This window comes from Dromaius novaehollandiae, chromosome 5 (assembly GCF_036370855.1).
Source record: "Dromaius novaehollandiae isolate bDroNov1 chromosome 5, bDroNov1.hap1, whole genome shotgun sequence".
Classification (NCBI taxonomy): Eukaryota; Metazoa; Chordata; class Aves; order Casuariiformes; family Dromaiidae; genus Dromaius; species Dromaius novaehollandiae.
In genome coordinates this window covers 783,622-801,471 of record NC_088102.1, presented here as the reverse complement: position 1 = coordinate 801,471, position 17,850 = coordinate 783,622, and the positions used below count along the sequence as shown (strand labels likewise).

Genomic DNA, 17,850 nt, shown 5'->3' with positions numbered 1-17,850 from the left:
TCGTCTGGCCTTGGGGCGCAGGGTTGACCAGGTGGCCTCCAGAGCCTTCCTGCAAGGAGCGGATAAAAGTCCAGAGGATATTTGCAAAGCCGCAAGCAGCCTTTGCGGAGGATGAATGAGAGCGGGGATCACAAGCACCCGCTGGTCCGTGAGGTCTAGGGGAAGCATCCCCCCCGCATTTCCCAGGTCACCACAGTGACCGGGACGGGACGGGACAAGGCCTTCTCCTGGGCGGGATGCAGCGGGCAGGAAGGACCTCCGGAACGCCTGCACAGAAGTCACGGCTTGTGTCTTTCCCGTGCTTACCCTCTGCAGACGGTTCTGACCTGATCTTAGGAAGTTCAGTCCAAGAACGGGAGGACATTTCACTTCCGTTGGTTGTGTGATCCAAAGCTAAGCTCCAGCTCCTCTAAAACTTCTGACTTGTTGCCAATTCAATTAATTTTGCCTTAGCTTCCAGTCATGCTCTTTTTATACTTTTTCAACTAGTATTAAAAACTTTCTTAGTACCAGACAGTACCTCCCTAAAAGCACGTACTCAGGTCAGCTCTCCATTACACATCAGGGAAGACATGCAGGTGGAGTTCTCTAATTCTTGCAGGATAAGGGTATTTTTCCTTCCCCCAGATTGTCTTAGTGATTCATTTTGAACATTTTTCCTTGAAACACACCCAACAGAACAGTACATAGCAGCTCAGTATTAGTCTTACAAGAGAAAAATCGCCTGCCTGCTCCTGCTCACTGCTCCCATCACTCTCTCAAGGAGCTCCTCGGCTCCTGTCACCCCGGCACGGCTCTGGCCGGTGGCTCCTGCCGCGATCCCGACTCGCTGCCCGCTCAGACCCAGCGCCCCTTGTCCCGGGAGGAGAAGCTGGCGCTTCACTTTATCAAATCACTTTTTATTTAGGTGGGTTCAGCTGCCATCAGATCCAGGTGCCTCTTTGTGACCGCTGAGCGTGAAGCACCGTTTGCCAGTCTGTAATTGCTCATATCTTTCTGCATAGGTGCAGGTTTTACACCAACAGTCAGGTAATTTATGAAAATACTGAACAGTTAGATCTTTTTTCATTCTCTGTGTGGTGCAATGAATATTTGATTGCTTGCACAGAGCGGAGCAGCTCAAACCAGAGAAACAGAAATGGCCAGTCCCAAACATTAAATAATGCGGGTGCTTGGAATGATACTCTGAGATGTACAAAACTGAAGTGCAAGTTAATCACGGTCAAAAGGATGGGGAACAAATTGTAGGAGTAAATTAGGCAGTGATCTGAGAGAGAGGATGAACAGAGAGGTGAAATTTTTTTTTCAGGTAATACAGAATTTCCCGGGATTCTCAAATCCATAACTTAATTTTTAATATTGGAGCTATAAGAAGAGCCAGGCTTGAAGGAGAGGCAAAAACACACAAAGAAAGAAAGAAAAAAACTAAAGCTGACTGTGAAGAGCTGCAAAACTGTTTCAATAGTAAAATGGCAGATTAAATTAGATGCCATTTAGCATAACACGTGAAAACAACCTTCCGTGGACACTACCACTGTCTACAACAGCTGTCAAGCGCAAGGTCAAGGAGTCGCTGTGGGTAGGGGATATCCGTGGAGAACAGCCACGAAGGCAAATAGCAAATCGGAAAAGGGTAAAGAACAAACAGAAAGCATCATCCTGCCCTTGATAAATCCATAATACATTTTTAACATGAAAATGTCATGAAGTTTTGGTCAATCCACAATAGAGATTAAAGATATGAAGAACTTGAAAACTTTCTGGAAAGGGTGATGGGGGCAATCAGAGATACAGAATGGCTCCCGCTGTAAGAGACATCAGACATATTCACATAAGTCAGTTTGCTAGCGAGATAATGGTGTTACCTTGCACTAGGGATATCCCTGGCATTTCAGAGGTCCTGGATGGCATGGAGAAGGTGTTTTGGGAGCGAGGACTCCCTATGGCTCACAATGCAAGAGCCAAGAGGCATCCAGTGATGTGATTAGATAACGTTTAACAAAGCACAGCTAATGAAGAAAAAGGAGCTGCTTCTCACAGCTCCCTGAGGAGCACTACGGGAGTACCCCAACACCAGTGCCGACGTGGTGATTCCTGCTCAGCACACCTCGACTGAAACCCCGCAACGCTGGCAAGTCCAACCCCACGAGCTCCTGCCGGAGCAGGGCACGGGGAGCTGTGACGGCTCTAGGGCACCGTCCTCATCTCCATGGCAGCTCCTTGTTCCTGTGCTGTCATAGCAAGAAGGATGACATTTCTCCCAGAGCTCTTCAGAGACTTTTCCCTCCATGTTCCCAGGACCATGCTGTTTTCACCGCAGTGGATCTCTTCCAGGCTTCTGCAGCTGTGTTCACCAGGCTTTTCTTCCAAACTGCAGAGGCGACCCCAAGAGCATCCATCCCTCCGGCCAGTGGCAGTGGCAGCGGATTGACATCAGGGTGCAGACATGCGGGACATTGGGTGCAAGGGGTGACCCTGCCACTGGTGTGGGGCCTGGGGCTCCTGCTCTGCCCCACAGACAACGGGCACAAACTGAAACGCAGGAAGCTCCATCTGAACATGAGAGAAAACCTCATTACTGCGAGGGTGACAGAGCCCTGGACCAGGCTGCCCAGAGAGGTTGTGGACTCTCCTTCTCTGCAGATATCCAAAACCCGCCTGGACACGATCCTGTGCAACGTGCTGCAGGTGACCCTGCCTGGGCAGGGGTTGGACTAGGTGATCTCCAGAGGTCCCTGCCAGCCCCGACCACTCTGTGGTTCTGTGATTCTGTGACAACAGCTACCAATAAATCTTACTAACGGTTGAAGCTGTGCTGTGTGATGGCCTCAAAACCGCTGTGGCCTCAAAGGACTGTCACTGAGATTTAAAGTAACGTGGAAATCTACTTTCCATATTTGCACAGTTTTCACCTGTAATTATAACTTCAGGCTTGACAGATAAATTGCTTTTTATCCCTGGGGCAGAAAGCATGCCCTGTTCGTTTTGATGTATTATAAGTGCAGGCAGGGTATGTGTAAGTCACAAAATGAAATTTTTTCTATGAAGTTTGAAACTATAGTGGCACCACTGGGTTTTGTTTGGCAACACTGGAGTCAGAGCAAGTGTACGGATTATGAGTATACTTCCCTTTGAACTACTCTTAATTTTCTTTTAGGGACCCAAAAATACCTAGCCAGAAATGTAATTTGATATAATGGTGATCTGAAAACAAAGAGCAGGATTATTCCTTGTCTAGTTACTGACCATATTTCTTAATGGTTGGTGAGCACACGCAGCAAAGGCTGTGCAGAGAGAGGCATTTCTCATAACTTCCCTGCAGATATAGGAAATGACAGCATGAGGGTTTTGCTTTTAATGAAACTTTTGGAAGTGGAAGTCACACCAGAAATCATGAGATTCTGCTTTTGCTTGTCTCCTTGCATTATTAGCCTGACCTGAGTGATCCCCAGGAAAGGGACTGTGAATTCACAACATCTGCAGAATGAACAGAAATACTACACAGTTCTCGTTCCTAACCAGGGCTGTTAGAGGGCACTTTACTGAAACTGTAACATGGGAATCCACCCCATCATATCTGAAATATCTGTGTTGATACACGGTGCTATCATGGTTACTATCAATGCAGAGGCATTTTTGAGGTGTGCTTTGAAACATGGAAAGTACATGCAAAGTCTGGAGGAGACCCTGGTAGCCCAGGTGCATTCGCTGGCCTCTCCAGTAAGCAAGGAGTGGGGCTGCACGCAGGGCGAGAAGGACCATCCCGAGCACTTCGGGTGTGCGCAGGGCGAGAAGGACCATCCCGAGCACCTCGGGTGTGCGCAGGGCGAGAAGGACCATCCCGAGCACCCTGGATGTGCGCAGGGCGAGAAGGACCATCCCGAGCACCTCGGGTGTGCGCAGGGCGAGAAGGACCATCCCGAGCACCCTGGGTGTGCGCAGGGCGAGAAGGACCATCCCGAGCACCTCGGGTGTGCGCAGGGCGAGAAGGACCATCCCGAGCACCGTGGGTGTGCGCAGGGCGAGAAGGACCATCCCGAGCACCTCGGGTGTGCGCAGGGCGAGAAGGACCATCCCGAGCACCGTGGGTGTGCGCAGGACGAGAAGGACCATCCCGAGCACCCTGGATGTGCGCAGGACGAGAAGGACCATCCCGAGCACCCTGGGTGTGCACAGCACAAGAAGGACCATCCCGAGCACCCTGGGTGTGCGCAGGGCGAGAAGGACCATCCCGAGCACCCTGGGTGTGCGCAGGGCGAGAAGGACCATCCCGAGCACCCTGGATGTGCGCAGGGCGAGAAGGACCATCCCGAGCACCCTGGGTGTGCGCAGGGCGAGAAGGACCATCCCGAGCACCCTGGGTGTGCGCAGGGCGAGAAGGACCATCCCGAGCACCTCGGGTGTGCGCAGGGCGAGAAGGACCATCCCGAGCACCGTGGGTGTGCGCAGGGCGAGAAGGACCATCCCGAGCACCCTGGGTGTGCGCAGGGCGAGAAGGACCATCCCGAGCACCGTGGCTGCACGCAGGGCGAGAAGGACCATCCCGAGCACCTCGGGTGTGCGCAGGGCGAGAAGGACCATCCCGAGCAACCTGGGTGTGCGCAGGGCGAGAAGGACCATCCCGAGCACCGTGGCTGCACGCAGGGCGAGAAGAACCATCCCGAGCACCCTGGGTGTGCGCAGGGCGAGAAGGACCATCCCGAGCACCCTGGGTGTGCGCAGGACGAGAAGGACCATCCCGAGCACCGTGGCTGCACGCAGGGCGAGAAGGACCATCCCGAGCACCTCGGGTGTGCGCAGGGCGAGAAGGACCATCCCGAGCACCATGGCTGCACGCAGGGCGAGAAGGACCATCCCGAGCACCCTGGGTGTGCGCAGGGCGAGAAGGACCATCCCGAGCACCTCGGGTGTGCGCAGGGCGAGAAGGACCATCCCGAGCACCCTGGGTGTGCGCAGGACGAGAAGGACCATCCCAAGCACCATGGCTGCACGCAGGGCGAGAAGGACCATCCCGAGCACCTCGGGTGTGCGCAGGGCGAGAAGGACCATCCCGAGCACCTCGGGTGTGCGCAGGGCGAGAAGGACCATCCCGAGCACCGTGGGTGTGTGCAGGGCGAGAAGGACCATCCCGAGCACCTCGGGTGTGCGCAGGGCGAGAAGGACCATCCCGAGCACCGTGGGTGTGCGCAGGGCGAGAAGGACCATCCCGAGCACCTCGGGTGTGCGCAGGGCGAGAAGGACCATCCCGAGCACCGTGGCTGCACGCAGGGCGAGAAGGACCATCCCGAGCACCTCGGGTGTGCGCAGGGCGAGAAGGACCATCCCGAGCACCCTGGGTGTGCGCAGGGCGAGAAGGACCATCCCGAGCACCTCGGGTGTGCGCAGGGCGAGAAGGACCATCCCGAGCACCATGGGTGTGCGCAGGACGAGAAGGACCATCCCAAGCACCATGGCTGCACGCAGGGCGAGAAGGACCATCCCGAGCACCTCGGGTGTGCGCAGGGCGAGAAGGACCATCCCGAGCACCTCGGGTGTGCGCAGGGCGAGAAGGACCATCCCGAGCACCGTGGGTGTGTGCAGGGCGAGAAGGACCATCCCGAGCACCTCGGGTGTGCGCAGGGCGAGAAGGACCATCCCGAGCACCGTGGGTGTGCGCAGGGCGAGAAGGACCATCCCGAGCACCTCGGGTGTGCGCAGGGCGAGAAGGACCATCCCGAGCACCGTGGCTGCACGCAGGGCGAGAAGGACCATCCCGAGCACCTCGGGTGTGCGCAGGGCGAGAAGGACCATCCCGAGCACCCTGGGTGTGCGCAGGGCGAGAAGGACCATCCCGAGCACCTCGGGTGTGCGCAGGGCGAGAAGGACCATCCCGAGCACCCTGGGTGTGCGCAGGGCGAGAAGGACCATCCCGAGCACCCTGGGTGTGCGCAGGGCGAGAAGGACCATCCCGAGCACCGTGGCTGCACGCAGGGCGAGAAGAACCATCCCGAGCACCCTGGGTGTGCGCAGGGCGAGAAGGACCATCCCGAGCACCTCGGGTGTGCGCAGGACGAGAAGGACCATCCCGAGCACCGTGGCTGCACGCAGGGCGAGAAGGACCATCCCGAGCACCCTGGGTGTGCGCAGGGCGAGAAGGACCATCCCGAGCACCTCGGGTGTGCGCAGGGCGAGAAGGACCATCCCGAGCACCTCGGGTGTGCGCAGGGCGAGAAGGACCATCCCGAGCACCGTGGGTGTGTGCAGGGCGAGAAGGACCATCCCGAGCACCTCGGGTGTGCGCAGGGCGAGAAGGACCATCCCGAGCACCGTGGGTGTGCGCAGGGCGAGAAGGACCATCCCGAGCACCTCGGGTGTGCGCAGGGCGAGAAGGACCATCCCGAGCACCGTGGCTGCACGCAGGGCGAGAAGGACCATCCCGAGCACCCTGGCTGCACGCAGGGCGAGAAGGACCATCCCGAGCACCGTGGCTGCACGCAGGGCGAGAAGGACCACCCCGAGTGCCCTCCTCCCGCGGGATGCACACTGGGACCACAACAACCAAGCAACAACCATGCAGCGAAATCCTGAACCAGCTGCAGGGCTAAACTCAGGATGGGGGCAGATGTCAGAAACAATTTTTAGTACTTCTTAAAGCCTTGTTTATAAATTCTGCAATACAGTGTTTCACCCTCAGCCTGAATCGTGACCTTTCCAGGCAGGACAAGCCTGCTCCGAAGCTGCACGCTCAGGCTTTGGGGTCTAACACCCGCCACGTGTCTGGCCTCGTGTTTCCGTCTCCCTGACAGTGGTAGGAGCTACATCAGTGGCAGCAGTATTTTCGGCATGCGATCGCCGGTGGCTGTCTGGCAGACAGTACGAGGGTGTCAGATGACTTATGACTCAGGAAATACACCTGCTTGTCACACCGACCCATCTAATAGCCACATATCTAGGGCACATTTCATTTTCCTTGGAGGCTATATGCGAAATCCTATTATAATGAAACAGTAAGAGAACAGAGCCTGCCAGCTGCAAAATTCTCTAAAATATTTCAGTAATAATGCTGCTGCTTTCTGCAGACCTTAACAACTGGACTTTTCCAATCTCTAATTTACTAATACCTTCAAACAAAACCATAAGCAAAATTATTCACACTAACTTGACAAGCAAAGAAAGGAGAGTATGCTAATAAGAGCAGCATCAGCATCTTTTTCTCTGTTTGAATCTGACAGTGTCTCTCTGTACATACTCCTGCGCATCTGTTTCTCTTTGCTTGATCAATCAGTCATGGGTAAAACAAAACCTTCCTCCAGTACTCTCCAAATTTGTCTGTTCCTGAAAGATGGGTTTATTTTCTGGTTGCCAAACACACTTTGCATGTCACTGCAGAGGGGAAATGAATGTGACACACCAAGCTGGGTGAGTGCGATGCCATCGCAGCGCGAGGAGCTTGCGAGAAGAAATGGCCGCTGGATACTTAGAGGAGTAAAAATACCTAAGTCCTTCTTACTGAGGCGTGACTTTAAACTTCTTCCAGACCTCTTCAGGTGCAGGACATCCACAAAAGGCTCTCTCATTTTTGAGACATTTTTGTGCTCAGTGTTACTTTGCTTTCACCCCCCGCTGGGTCTTTCACGCAAGGGCATGGTCCCACGTGAACCCACCAAAGTGGAGACGCAGCTCTAGCCCAGCACACGCGGTGCAGATTTTCCAGCAAAGAAATAACGAGGTGGGAGGAGCAGCAGGGTCTGAGCCACGTGCCACCACCACGGGCCGGTGCCCAGGGAGCCCCCAGGAAGGCTGTTGTGCTCCAGCCGGTGCCGGTGGAGACGGACCCGAGGGAGCACAAAAGTAGAAGTTTCTGCGGGATGTTCAGTGGTTTTAGATCCGACAGCAGCTTGCCAGGACGCAGGAGTAAGTCTTCTCAGACATTAACTTTCTACTGTCTTCTATCGTCCTCTTTTCTTCTTGAATTTACATGTAGAAGCAGCAACCGGGTGCGAGACAGAGCCACGGACGTTCGTGGAACAACTGCACGGCGAAGGGGAGCGTCTGGGCGCAGCGCGTGCTCTGTGTGCACGAAACAGCAGCTCCGGGAAGCAACGGCTGCCGCAGGGTTTCTGCGGGATGCGGGGGGGGGGGCTGGCTCCGCGGGCCCGCGCGGGTCTCCCCATCGCAGAGGGTCTGCGCCGACGGGCGGAGATGCAAGGAGGGATTTTCCCACCCGGACGGAGGGCAGGAGGCAGCTAATGTCCCCCCGAGGGAGGGGGACGACGGCCCCCCGCTCCGGCCGGGACCCCTTGCCCTGCCGCTCGCCCCGCGCGGCTGGGGCGCCCTGTCCCCCCACCTCCCCGGCGGGCGCGGACGGGCCCCGGGCGGGAAGCGGCATCGCCTTTATTAACTTCTGATTCCATCTGCTGCAATTGCAGATATTTCTGCTGTCTACATGAACGTCTCATCCGCTTTCTGAACTGCAATAAGTTACCAGCCTCGTTAATAGCTCTGGGCGGTGAAATAAAAGCACTCCTAAAATTACAATGGCACGTCCTCAAACAGCAGAAAATTACTGACGTTTTCACCAAGCCGCAGTGTGAAACAAGCCCTGTGGTGTCGGCTCGTCCTCGGTTTTCCTGTGACTGCGCGGCCAAGACCCTGCTGAGCTGCCGTGACCCTCTCACGCGAGCAGTAAAATGCGTGCTGGCCCTGCACTCTGCGGCGGGCGCTGTGGGAGCAGAGACGCGAGCTGCACATCGGAGACATCGCGCGAATTCCCTGCGTTTCCGCCGCCCCAGTGCAGCAATCCGGACGGGAGCGCAAGGACGGTTTGGAAACAGTGGGAAACCCATTTCTGCCATAGATCACAACGGCAAAGTAATGCCTAATTACCATTACAAAACCTTTCTGCACAAAGATAAGCTGATGGTTGTCAGCGCTACTGAAACTAAGAGCCCGCTCAGCCTTTGTAATTGCTTTAATTTGCTTTATTTCACTCCGCGTAGCTGACGAAGGAGTGGGAGCTGCAGTCCAGCCTGTCTGGCAGGCGCTGGTGGTCCCCACGCCCGGAGTGGTGAGTAGTGCGAGTTTTCCCAGCACGACAGCAGGAATTTCAGAGCCAACCTCCGTCTTCCACCTCGCAGCAGCGGGACCCCCCAGCCGCGCGGGGAGCAGGCGCCGCGGCCCCGGCTGCCGGCTGTGCCGGGCTGCGGGAACCAGGGCTCGCAGGGCCTCGTGCGCGGCAGGGCCACGCTCCGCCGCACCTGCACGCACCTCTCCTGTCACAGGCTGTATTTCAGAGATAAAACGGGATACAAAAGAGGCCGTGGCCTTGCTGCAGTACCTGCTGTTAGCACCACAGGCAGGTCGCCCCACGCCGCCCCGGGGCAGTGCGCTTTGCAAGGCCCGCACGCTTCGCACCCGAGCCCGTGGCGGGGGAGATGCTCCTCGCCGCTCTGCAGCACAGCCGTCACCACTGCAGGCACCTGCTCGAAAACAACGTTTTTAAGACTGCAAACAAGAGCCGTACGGTGTCCCCGAGCAGGGAATGGCAGGGACCTGTCGCTGCTGCCTCCCAGGTTTGCAATTCGTTAGCCTGGTCAGCCGGCAGCTCTGCAGGTTCCCAGCAGACTCGCAGTGTCTCCAGAGGCAGGTAAGTACTGAAGGGAGTTTCCAGCCGCTTCGTGCCGGCGGGGAAGGGAAGCCCTCCAGCCGTCTGCGCGCCCTTACCGCCCCCCCGCACAAGTCGCCCAGCGCCCGGGTCCCGCTCGGGGGCACCGGACACGTTCCTGCTGCCGCGGCCGATACGCGGTGACAGCGGTGACGCGCGCACAGGCGCAGCAGGGTGTTCGCGCAGCGCAAAGGGTGCGTTCGGTCCACACCGGTCTGCTCAAGCATCCCTACGACGTGCCTCGGGGGGTAAAAACCTTGCATCCGGAAGATCCGGATATTCTGCACCGTAGATTGCGATGACCAAAATGACCAATTAGAGGGGAAATCCGATGCAATGTGTCGCTCTGCTCGCTGCCTTGTCGATTTGCCCATTTCAGCTCAACAGGCAATGCACCGAGCTGCCTCGAAGCCCATTGCCGGGACGTGCAATAACTGCAGCTGCCCAGTTTGGAAACATTATTTTTCCTATATTTTTTACTCCAGTTTTATTTGTCTGGAAGAATATTATAAAGGCTTCTCATTTTTAACAGATACAATGAATAGAAAAGACTGTGTTTTGCTACTTTGACTTTGCCTGCATTGGTTATCAGCCCCTGCGAGCTGTAGTCGAACGGTCCAAGTGCAGCGCTGTGTGTGCGCTTCATCTGCACCAGGGAGGACTGGGGATTGCAAAAGTCCAGGAAACGAAGCAATTTTATTCTCACTGCATTTTTAAATTAATATTGATTATAGTAGCGGGTCTGTCATTCTCCCTCTCAAAGGTAAGAACAAAACAAGCTGTTGCAGAGGGGAACAGTGTGGGAGAAGCGTCTCGCTGAGCAGAGACTTCAGTTTTCTCCAGTGCTTAATATTTTACATACTAACCAGAGTGACACACCATGAGGGAACGGACCCGCGTAGGAGGCTAATCTTGGTGAGCCAGAAGTCGGTCGCTCGATTTGGTATGTGACAGAGGTTACCTTGATAAAACAGAAACCAGAGCATTTTACCAGTGTTTCATGCCTGCTGCAGGCAGACGTACACCTAAAACACGCAGCCCCGTCCCTGCGGCACTCAAACCGCCGGGAGAGGGGAGACGGGAGCGGAGGCTCTGCAGCAGGACACGGTCCCGCTGGAGAAGGAGGGCGGCAGAGCCGGAGCGGGAGGACCTTCCCTCCGGCTGGGACTGCGTCCCCCAGGACCTCCCCCGGCCTCTCCTTCCAAAAACCCAGCTCGCCCCATCCGGCAGCCACGGCTCGGGAGTGCAGACCGGAGCCTCTCCAGGACAACCTGGCGTCTGATTTCCAGGGAGCAGCCGTGCATCATCCACAGCACCCTGGGATCAGGTGCCCGTGGATCACTCGATTTCTGATCCTGCTTCCTGCCTTGGGATTGCACCTTACCAGCACGGGTGGGAAATTTCTCTGCAGTCAATCGCTTGCCATATTTGCCCGAAAGCCCTGTCCATGGCGGTTCGGTTCCCAGAGATCTGCTTTGAGTTTTCAGCCTCATCTCCCGTGAGAAAACCCACGCAGCTCCTTCGGCTTCGGCACTGCTGTGCGCAGGGGCTGGCGGGCAGCGGTTACCTGCAGACCTGCCATACGTGACCAGTCTGCAGACACACTTGGAAATGACTCCTGAGGCCTGTGGTATGTGGGCTGTAGTTATCTGTGTGCGCACAACCGCACATTGCCGAACCAGCGGGATCCAGCGCGTGTGGCCATCTCCCAGAAAGCAGCAGGGGCTGGGGCTAGCGGGCGCAAGAGCAGCCACCCCGCTCTGCAGCCATCCTCTTCACTGATTTCGCACGGGTTCGCAGGGCAGAACTGCTTGCCTGCAGCTGTATGGGGACGTGCAGGCACCAGTGTCCGCGTGCGACAGGAGAGGGGACCCGGGAGGGGACGGAGGGGGAGCCAAGACAGAAACACGTGGCAGCACCAGGCTCGGTCAGAGATGCTGGCTATAAAGAGGTGCTCGGATAGCTCAGCTCAGTCTGGAAAGAAAAGCTTTTCGTGCCTCCCGAGCACAGCCAGAGCACTTCTAAAGAGTTTCCTGTGGCTTTAGTGCTGCATTATTCAGGGTGACAGTAGGACAAAAATAACAGCATGTGCTGTATAATTTACAGACAAGCTGACCCAGAAATGCGCATTCCCTCTGACAGGTTCAGACATGTACAGCCCAACGGTTCCTCAGCATTTTTGCCTTTTTTCCATCCGGTTTCCCTGTTGCAAGCCGCCAGGCCTGCTCCAGCCACGCAGCTAACTCGCCTGCATGAAATCCATAGGCACGTCCGCTTTGCTGTCGCGTCCCCGTGCCTGGGTCGTTGGTGGTGCTGGGGACACGGGGGCAGCTACGTGACGACGCCCGAGCGTCCGTGGTTTCCAGGGATGAGGAGCTGGCTGCCGGCCCTCTGCCTCCTGCCCTGACCCCGCTGCCTGCCCTGGCAGCGTGCACAGCACCGGTGCCACCACTTTGGACACCCGGCCGGCAGCGTGCACAGCACCGGTGCCACCGCTCTGGATGCAGCCAGCTCCCATCACCGCCTGCTTACTGCGTCCCTCCCCTTGGATCACGCTCGGAGCCAACTGCTCCTGGAAAACCATGAAGTTACAAATACGCCTGTATTGTGCTGCGGGAGAGCGTTAAGTACATGGAACCGCAGCAGGTGCAAGCTGTAACCTAAAATCCGTATCCTCCTCCCAAAGCAATACTGCTGGCATGAGTTAAAACAGCATTTTTGGACCCAATGTGCAACATTTACACAGAGCAATTGCAACAGTGTCACCAGCTCGATGTCTGGTTTGCTGTGACAGTGGTTTCTCCAGCATTTTCTATTTTAGCTTTGTGGTTGTTCTGCAGCCTCCTTTCCAGAGTCCTTGTTTTACCTGATCCGCTCGTGAGCCAACAGTTATACTGTCACTTCGATCCACTGAACAATTATAGTGTTGCAGCATAATTATTTCTATTGCTGCTTTTTATTTTGGGGGGCAACTGATAGCAACAAATATGCTATGCTGGAAAACCATATTCTCTGTTGCATTGTAGGTTTTGTACAGGTATATTCCTGGGCAAACGCTCACACTGTAAGCACCACTCGCGCTAGTCATGCTCTGCGTGCACGTGCCTGTGTGTGCACAGTCATGCACAGAAACACACAGAGGAAAGTCTGTATGTTCACGGCAGAGCTCCTCTCGGGTGTTGTCCATAAATTTCTAGTGGTTAAGCAGAAAAGTGACAGTTTCTCTGAGGAACTGGGACTTGGAGTCACCGTGAGCTATTCTCAGAAACCATCAGCTCAGTGTGTTGCAGCAGCCAAAAGAGCTAAGACAACATTAAACATCATCAGGCAGGAAACCGAGATGAAAAAAGCAGGAGTCATTCTGCCTCGACATAAAACCTGCGCAGGCAGAGCACGTTCTGGCTGCTGTGCGCGATGCGCTCCCAGGCGCCGGGGAGCCTCTCCGCTCGCACGCGGGCACGGGCGGCTCGCGGGGCGGACGGAGGAGCTGCGCTACGAGGAGCCCGGGCTGGAGCCCGTCAGCCACGGGAAACGGGCCGGGACCCGCGTCCCCCCTCAGCGCCGGCCAAGGCGGCCGGGCAAAGACGCGCTTTTGGCTTTGCCTCGAAGCTGGGCAGCAGCGAGCTCCTGCCTCCGGGCCGCCCCAGCAGCTGCAGAGGACCGAACAGGAGCAGAGGGGCAAGGGTGGCAGCAGGGGATTACGGACTAGGACTACGCAGGCTTTAAAAGCACCGACAGCAAGTTTAAAGGTAATGAAGTGTTGTCAGCAGGTGCAATACTACCCGGAGGAGCTGGATAATCCCCTGAAGTGCTTGGAGGTGACGCAGCCCTGAGCGGCATCATACAGAGACCTGCCTGAAAGCGCAGATGCCATTTCACAGGCTCTGCTCAGGGTTAAAGCGGAGGAGAAGCTGATGTGCTTAAGCAGCACTGGGAGCCGGGAGTCTGCCAGACGGGCAGCACATCCAGGCAGTAACCTACCAGGTGGGGAGCTTTGATTGAACAGTGTGTTGAAATCTGAGAGCCATTTAAAATGTAAGCAGTTAAAATAATTGCTCTCGAGTGCCCCAAAGGAGAGGAAGGGCAGGTGAAGCTCGTGAGGATGATGCACCAGAAGCGTACATACCTTAGCTCCCCGCTGGGACCAGCGCACCGCAGGCGTTTCACATCGCCTTGCGCTGGCCAGGGTGGTTGTAGGTGCGGGACAGCGAGGGGCCCTAACGCGGTGGGGGAGAGCAACGACACTGCTGAAGCAGCCACGCGTTCGCCTCAGCGTTAGGGCAAGCCAGCACTGCAAGGCGGTTGCAAAAAGGGCAAATTCAGCCCTGAGTTATACTCACAGTATTGAAATGGAGATGTTTTAAAGCTCCTGTGTGCCTCACTAGTGAAGCCTAGCCAGGGCACATGAGTCCAGCTGGAACAGGGTCAGAGAAGAACTACCGCGACGACCAGAGGAACAGGGGCCCTGATGTACAAGAGCAGATCAGGAGAACTTCAATGAAGGCAGCAAAGTGACGTGACTGTTGTGCACAAATACCCTAGAAGGAGAGTATAAATAACAGCTCAAGGTAAATGTAATATGTGCACAAGGACCAATGGGCATCAGCTGCTGAGGAAACCACGCCAGGACCAGCCACCTCGCACCGCGGTGCCAGCACGCATGTCCCCAGGCTTTTGGTAGCTGCTTGGCAGAGGTAGTGACAACATGCAAATACGTTAGCTTGAGGAAGCGTGCAAACACTTCCATGCATGGGCGTGGGGGTACGCTTATCGGCAGACAAGGCAAGACAGATACGAAGAGCTATCAAATGGAGGAGAAAGAGGGAAGAGACAAGCAAAGAATGGCCAGCTCCTGCTCCTGCCCTTTGACCTCTGTGGACCGGCCGGCTTTGCCTGGGGACTCTCAGGTGGAGGACAACATCCCGGAGCACTCCACAAAATGTCTTCTGCACACCCGCCGCAGCAGGACCTGCCACCATGGAGAGCAGGGCACCCAGGGCCCACCGGAGCTACGGGGCAGCTCACAGCAGCTCACAGCACAGCTTGATAAAGAAGAGCAATCATTTAAAAAATAATCAATATCTCCGATAGACTGAGCAGCCTCAAAGCTTGCATAAGCAGTAAGACGAAAAGCAACAGGAAAAAGTAAATTAATCAAAACCCCATGGGCGGCAGAGCTGATTCTATGAGCAGGCACAAGGTGAGAACAGATTGACAGTTTTCTAAGACTAATTATTAGGAAAAAGAGAGAGCAGCCATGTGGTAAGGAGCTTTCCTAAAAATCTCTTCCAAATGAAAGAGAAAGATATTGGAAAACAGTGAAAAAGTCTGATACTAATGAATGCATTACATAAAAAAAGATTAAAAAAATAGACTCTGAGTCTCATCTGTGGCCACAGACCAGTGTAAAGCTGTTATGAGCAGTTCAGAAGACTTCCGATGTGTGAATTTGGCAAAAGGACGGACTGGTTTAGTGGAAAAACTTCTTTTTGGCTTTATGATGCTGTGTCGGGGCGGATTTGGGACAGGCTGGAGGCATGCCGGGGACCCCACCAGCTGACCGAGACGGGTGCTGCGGCTTCCCATGGAGCCGGGTGTGATCACGCAAGCGCTGCCTGCCCTGCGCAAGGTGCTGAGGCACCGGCTGGGACCAGGACAACCTGGCAGGCTGGGACCCGCAAGCATGTCTGGCACGTGCCACGTACCCTGGGGGGCAAGTGGGCTATCCCCCTCACCTCTGCCCTTGGGATTAACCCACACGGGTGGGGGGAAGCCCCAGAAACGCCTGGTGTGGACCGCAAGCTCTGTGGGAAGCAGGAGCTGCGAGGCACCTCACACCGTGGGACCTGCTCCGCTAGCAGCAGTCCCGGGCACTGCACATCTGCAAACAAAACTGCCTTGGGAAGGAAAATCTTCAGATTTACAAGCTTTCTGTACTAAACGAGCAGTCCCCGAGAAGCCGTTGTTCCCTGGAGCAAAGCAGAGGTGTGCATCGGTCCCCCACCCGCACGGAGACGACGCAGACCGGCACAGGGGTGTCAATACCGAACCACGCTGGAGCAGGTTCAGGAGCAGATCTGTCACCCCGGGAGCAGAACGGCCCCGCTGGAGAAACCGCTGCTGCCCGTCTGCGGAGCGAGGGTCCCACACGTCCCGCTCGCGCCGGAGCCCGGCCCGCGTTCGCACCGGGGAGCTCAGACGGAGCGGAGAGGAGGAGGGTGCAGGCAGGCCGGCCGGCCGCAGGGCGCTCGGGCAGACTCGGGCACAGCAGGTCCAGGGGAGATGCACGTCTCTTCAAGGGTGCCGCGCACCATCGGGACGCACTTGAGTGGGAAAGCAGCTGGGGAGGGCAAGGTAACACTGCGGTCCTCTTCGACTCCCAGATTCGTATCTTGCGTTCTGCGGCAAGAATAGCTAACCTCTTTCTCTGCAGAAGAATAGTGGGTCGCCCTGATACTACGGGTAGACAAACACAATTGCAAGGAGGATTGCAAAAAAAAGATACATTAAGAGAATGAATTAAATTACTTGATGAGAAGTATTAGAGTGTGAGGATGAGTAATTGCTGCTACAATAACAGACCTGCTTCACCTAGCAAAGCAGAAGAAACCCGCGCTTAGGCCTGGTGCTGAGGTCCCCTTCCCGAACGGTGCCTGGAGAAGGGCTCCTGCCCCGTCACACCAGTTTCCAGCTTCACCTCGCTGAGGTAGGTGGAAACCTGAAAGCCTCTGGTGTTACAGTTGTGCTGTAACAGGCTGTTCGCCACGTTTCGGCTTACCGCTTCCATCTGCAAACACATTGCGGAGTGATTTCCCCGGATAGCCGACAGCTAGTCCATGACGACTGAACGCGCGGCCACGAGGTCCCACGAGGCGCGAAGCGAGAGCGGCGGGTCCCTGGGGCGCCGGGACGGGGCTGAGACCCCCGGGACCCCCGCGGGCTGGAGGCCCTTGTCCTCCCCGGCCTCCGAGGGGGCGGGAAACGTGTCTCCCCCCCGGCTCCGAAGCGAGGAGCTCCTGGGGGTCGCCGAGCTGCTGCTCGGCCCGCGGCGGGGCCCGGCAGACATCCCCGTCCAGGCACGGGCTTCGCCTTCAGCAGCACGGGGTCTGTAAAACGAGCGCGGATCAGCCTAACTGCTCACGCCAACCAACTCACGAGGCACAAAAGAGGCTTTTATGACCGGGACGGCAACTTCTGTTTGTTTTCCAGCAAGAACGAACCGAAGCCTGTGTACGACGCGGGGACGTGATGCCGAAGCCTCTCCGCAGAGCGCCTCCAAAAGCGGTGCCGCGGTCGGCTTTCTGCTAAAACTCGCTCCTCGGAGGTGACCACCTCCCGTTTAGCCCTTCTCCCGGCAAAACCCCGTCCCTGAGACAGCTCACGATGCCCAGGCTCCGGCTGGGGGTTTCCTTTCTCTCTGTCCTCCGACAAACCTCGGTTTTAGCCCAGGCTGGATGCAAAGCAAGGCACTAACACACCCGAAACGAGCTGCCAGCCCCGCTGCTGTTGGGGTTTGGTGCTCTGCTTTTTGGGGGAATCCGTGCAGCTCTGCCTGCCCAGTCTGGCAGCATGGCAGACCACAGGGGCCAGGTTTCCTCCCCGTCGGTGGGGATGTCGCCTGGATGTACAGGTCAGGATCGGTCCCCTTCATCTCGCTGTCACGTCCTTCGGTCTTCGCAGAGCAGAGTATTTCTCGCGACTTCTTTGAAATGCTCCGGTTTGCCCCTTCCCCCCGCCCCGGCTGTGCTCTGCCTTATCCGCCTGATGGCAGAGACCAGGCGCTGCCGATGTTTTATACGTGGTCCAGGCCCTCCTTGAGCCCTTCAGCCCTTTCCTCAGATGTCCTGCTGGCTCTGTCAGGCAGACGCTGCCGCGGCGCAGCTCACGCGCGCGGTGACAACAGCCTGGATCTTCCCGGACACCAAAACTCCCTCCCCCTGGAAACCGCTCGTCGGGCAGACGGCGGGAGACGGGCAGGGAGCGGGGAGTCGCCTGCCGCCTTCCTCTCCCCGTAAAAGCCCACCAAAGCGGGCAAAGTGTGAATGACTTGTCAAAGACGGCTTAAAGGGGGGAACGGAGCCGAGGGCGATGGCCGCGCAGCGTTTGCACGGAGCCGCCGGGGCTGCCCAGCCCTGCCGCCGCCCCCGCCCGCGCGGGCCCGAGCCCCCCGTGCCCCCCCCGTCCCAGCGCCGCGCCCGCCTGCCCTT

General features: G+C 56.7%; 1 protein-coding gene across 1 annotated transcript; it reads left to right on the top strand.

The window, feature by feature from the left end:
• Positions 1-3,609: 3,609 nt before the first annotated feature.
• On the top strand, positions 3,610-16,892 carry LOC135328415 (histidine-rich glycoprotein-like). Its single transcript, XM_064511778.1, has 3 exons — positions 3,610-3,720; positions 4,450-5,336; positions 16,853-16,892. The coding sequence occupies exons 1-3, from the start codon at positions 3,610-3,612 to the stop codon at positions 16,890-16,892; spliced, it is 1,038 nt and encodes a 345-aa protein (XP_064367848.1).
• The last annotated feature ends 958 nt before the right edge of the window (positions 16,893-17,850 follow it).

What these genes read in the sequence shown, in the direction of transcription:
- LOC135328415 (XM_064511778.1), top strand. Translation starts at nt 3,610, where the DNA reads ATGGTTACTATCAATGCAGAGGCATTTTTGAGGTGTGCTTTGAAACAT. An exon ending in TGCATTCGCTGGCCTCTCCA is followed by an intron (nt 3,721 to 4,449) that starts GTAAGCAAGGAG and finishes GGGTGTGCGCAG; the next exon opens with GGCGAGAAGGACCATCCCGA. An exon ending in GACCATCCCGAGCACCCTGG is followed by an intron (nt 5,337 to 16,852) that starts GTGTGCGCAGGG and finishes TTTGTTTTCCAG; the next exon opens with CAAGAACGAACCGAAGCCTG.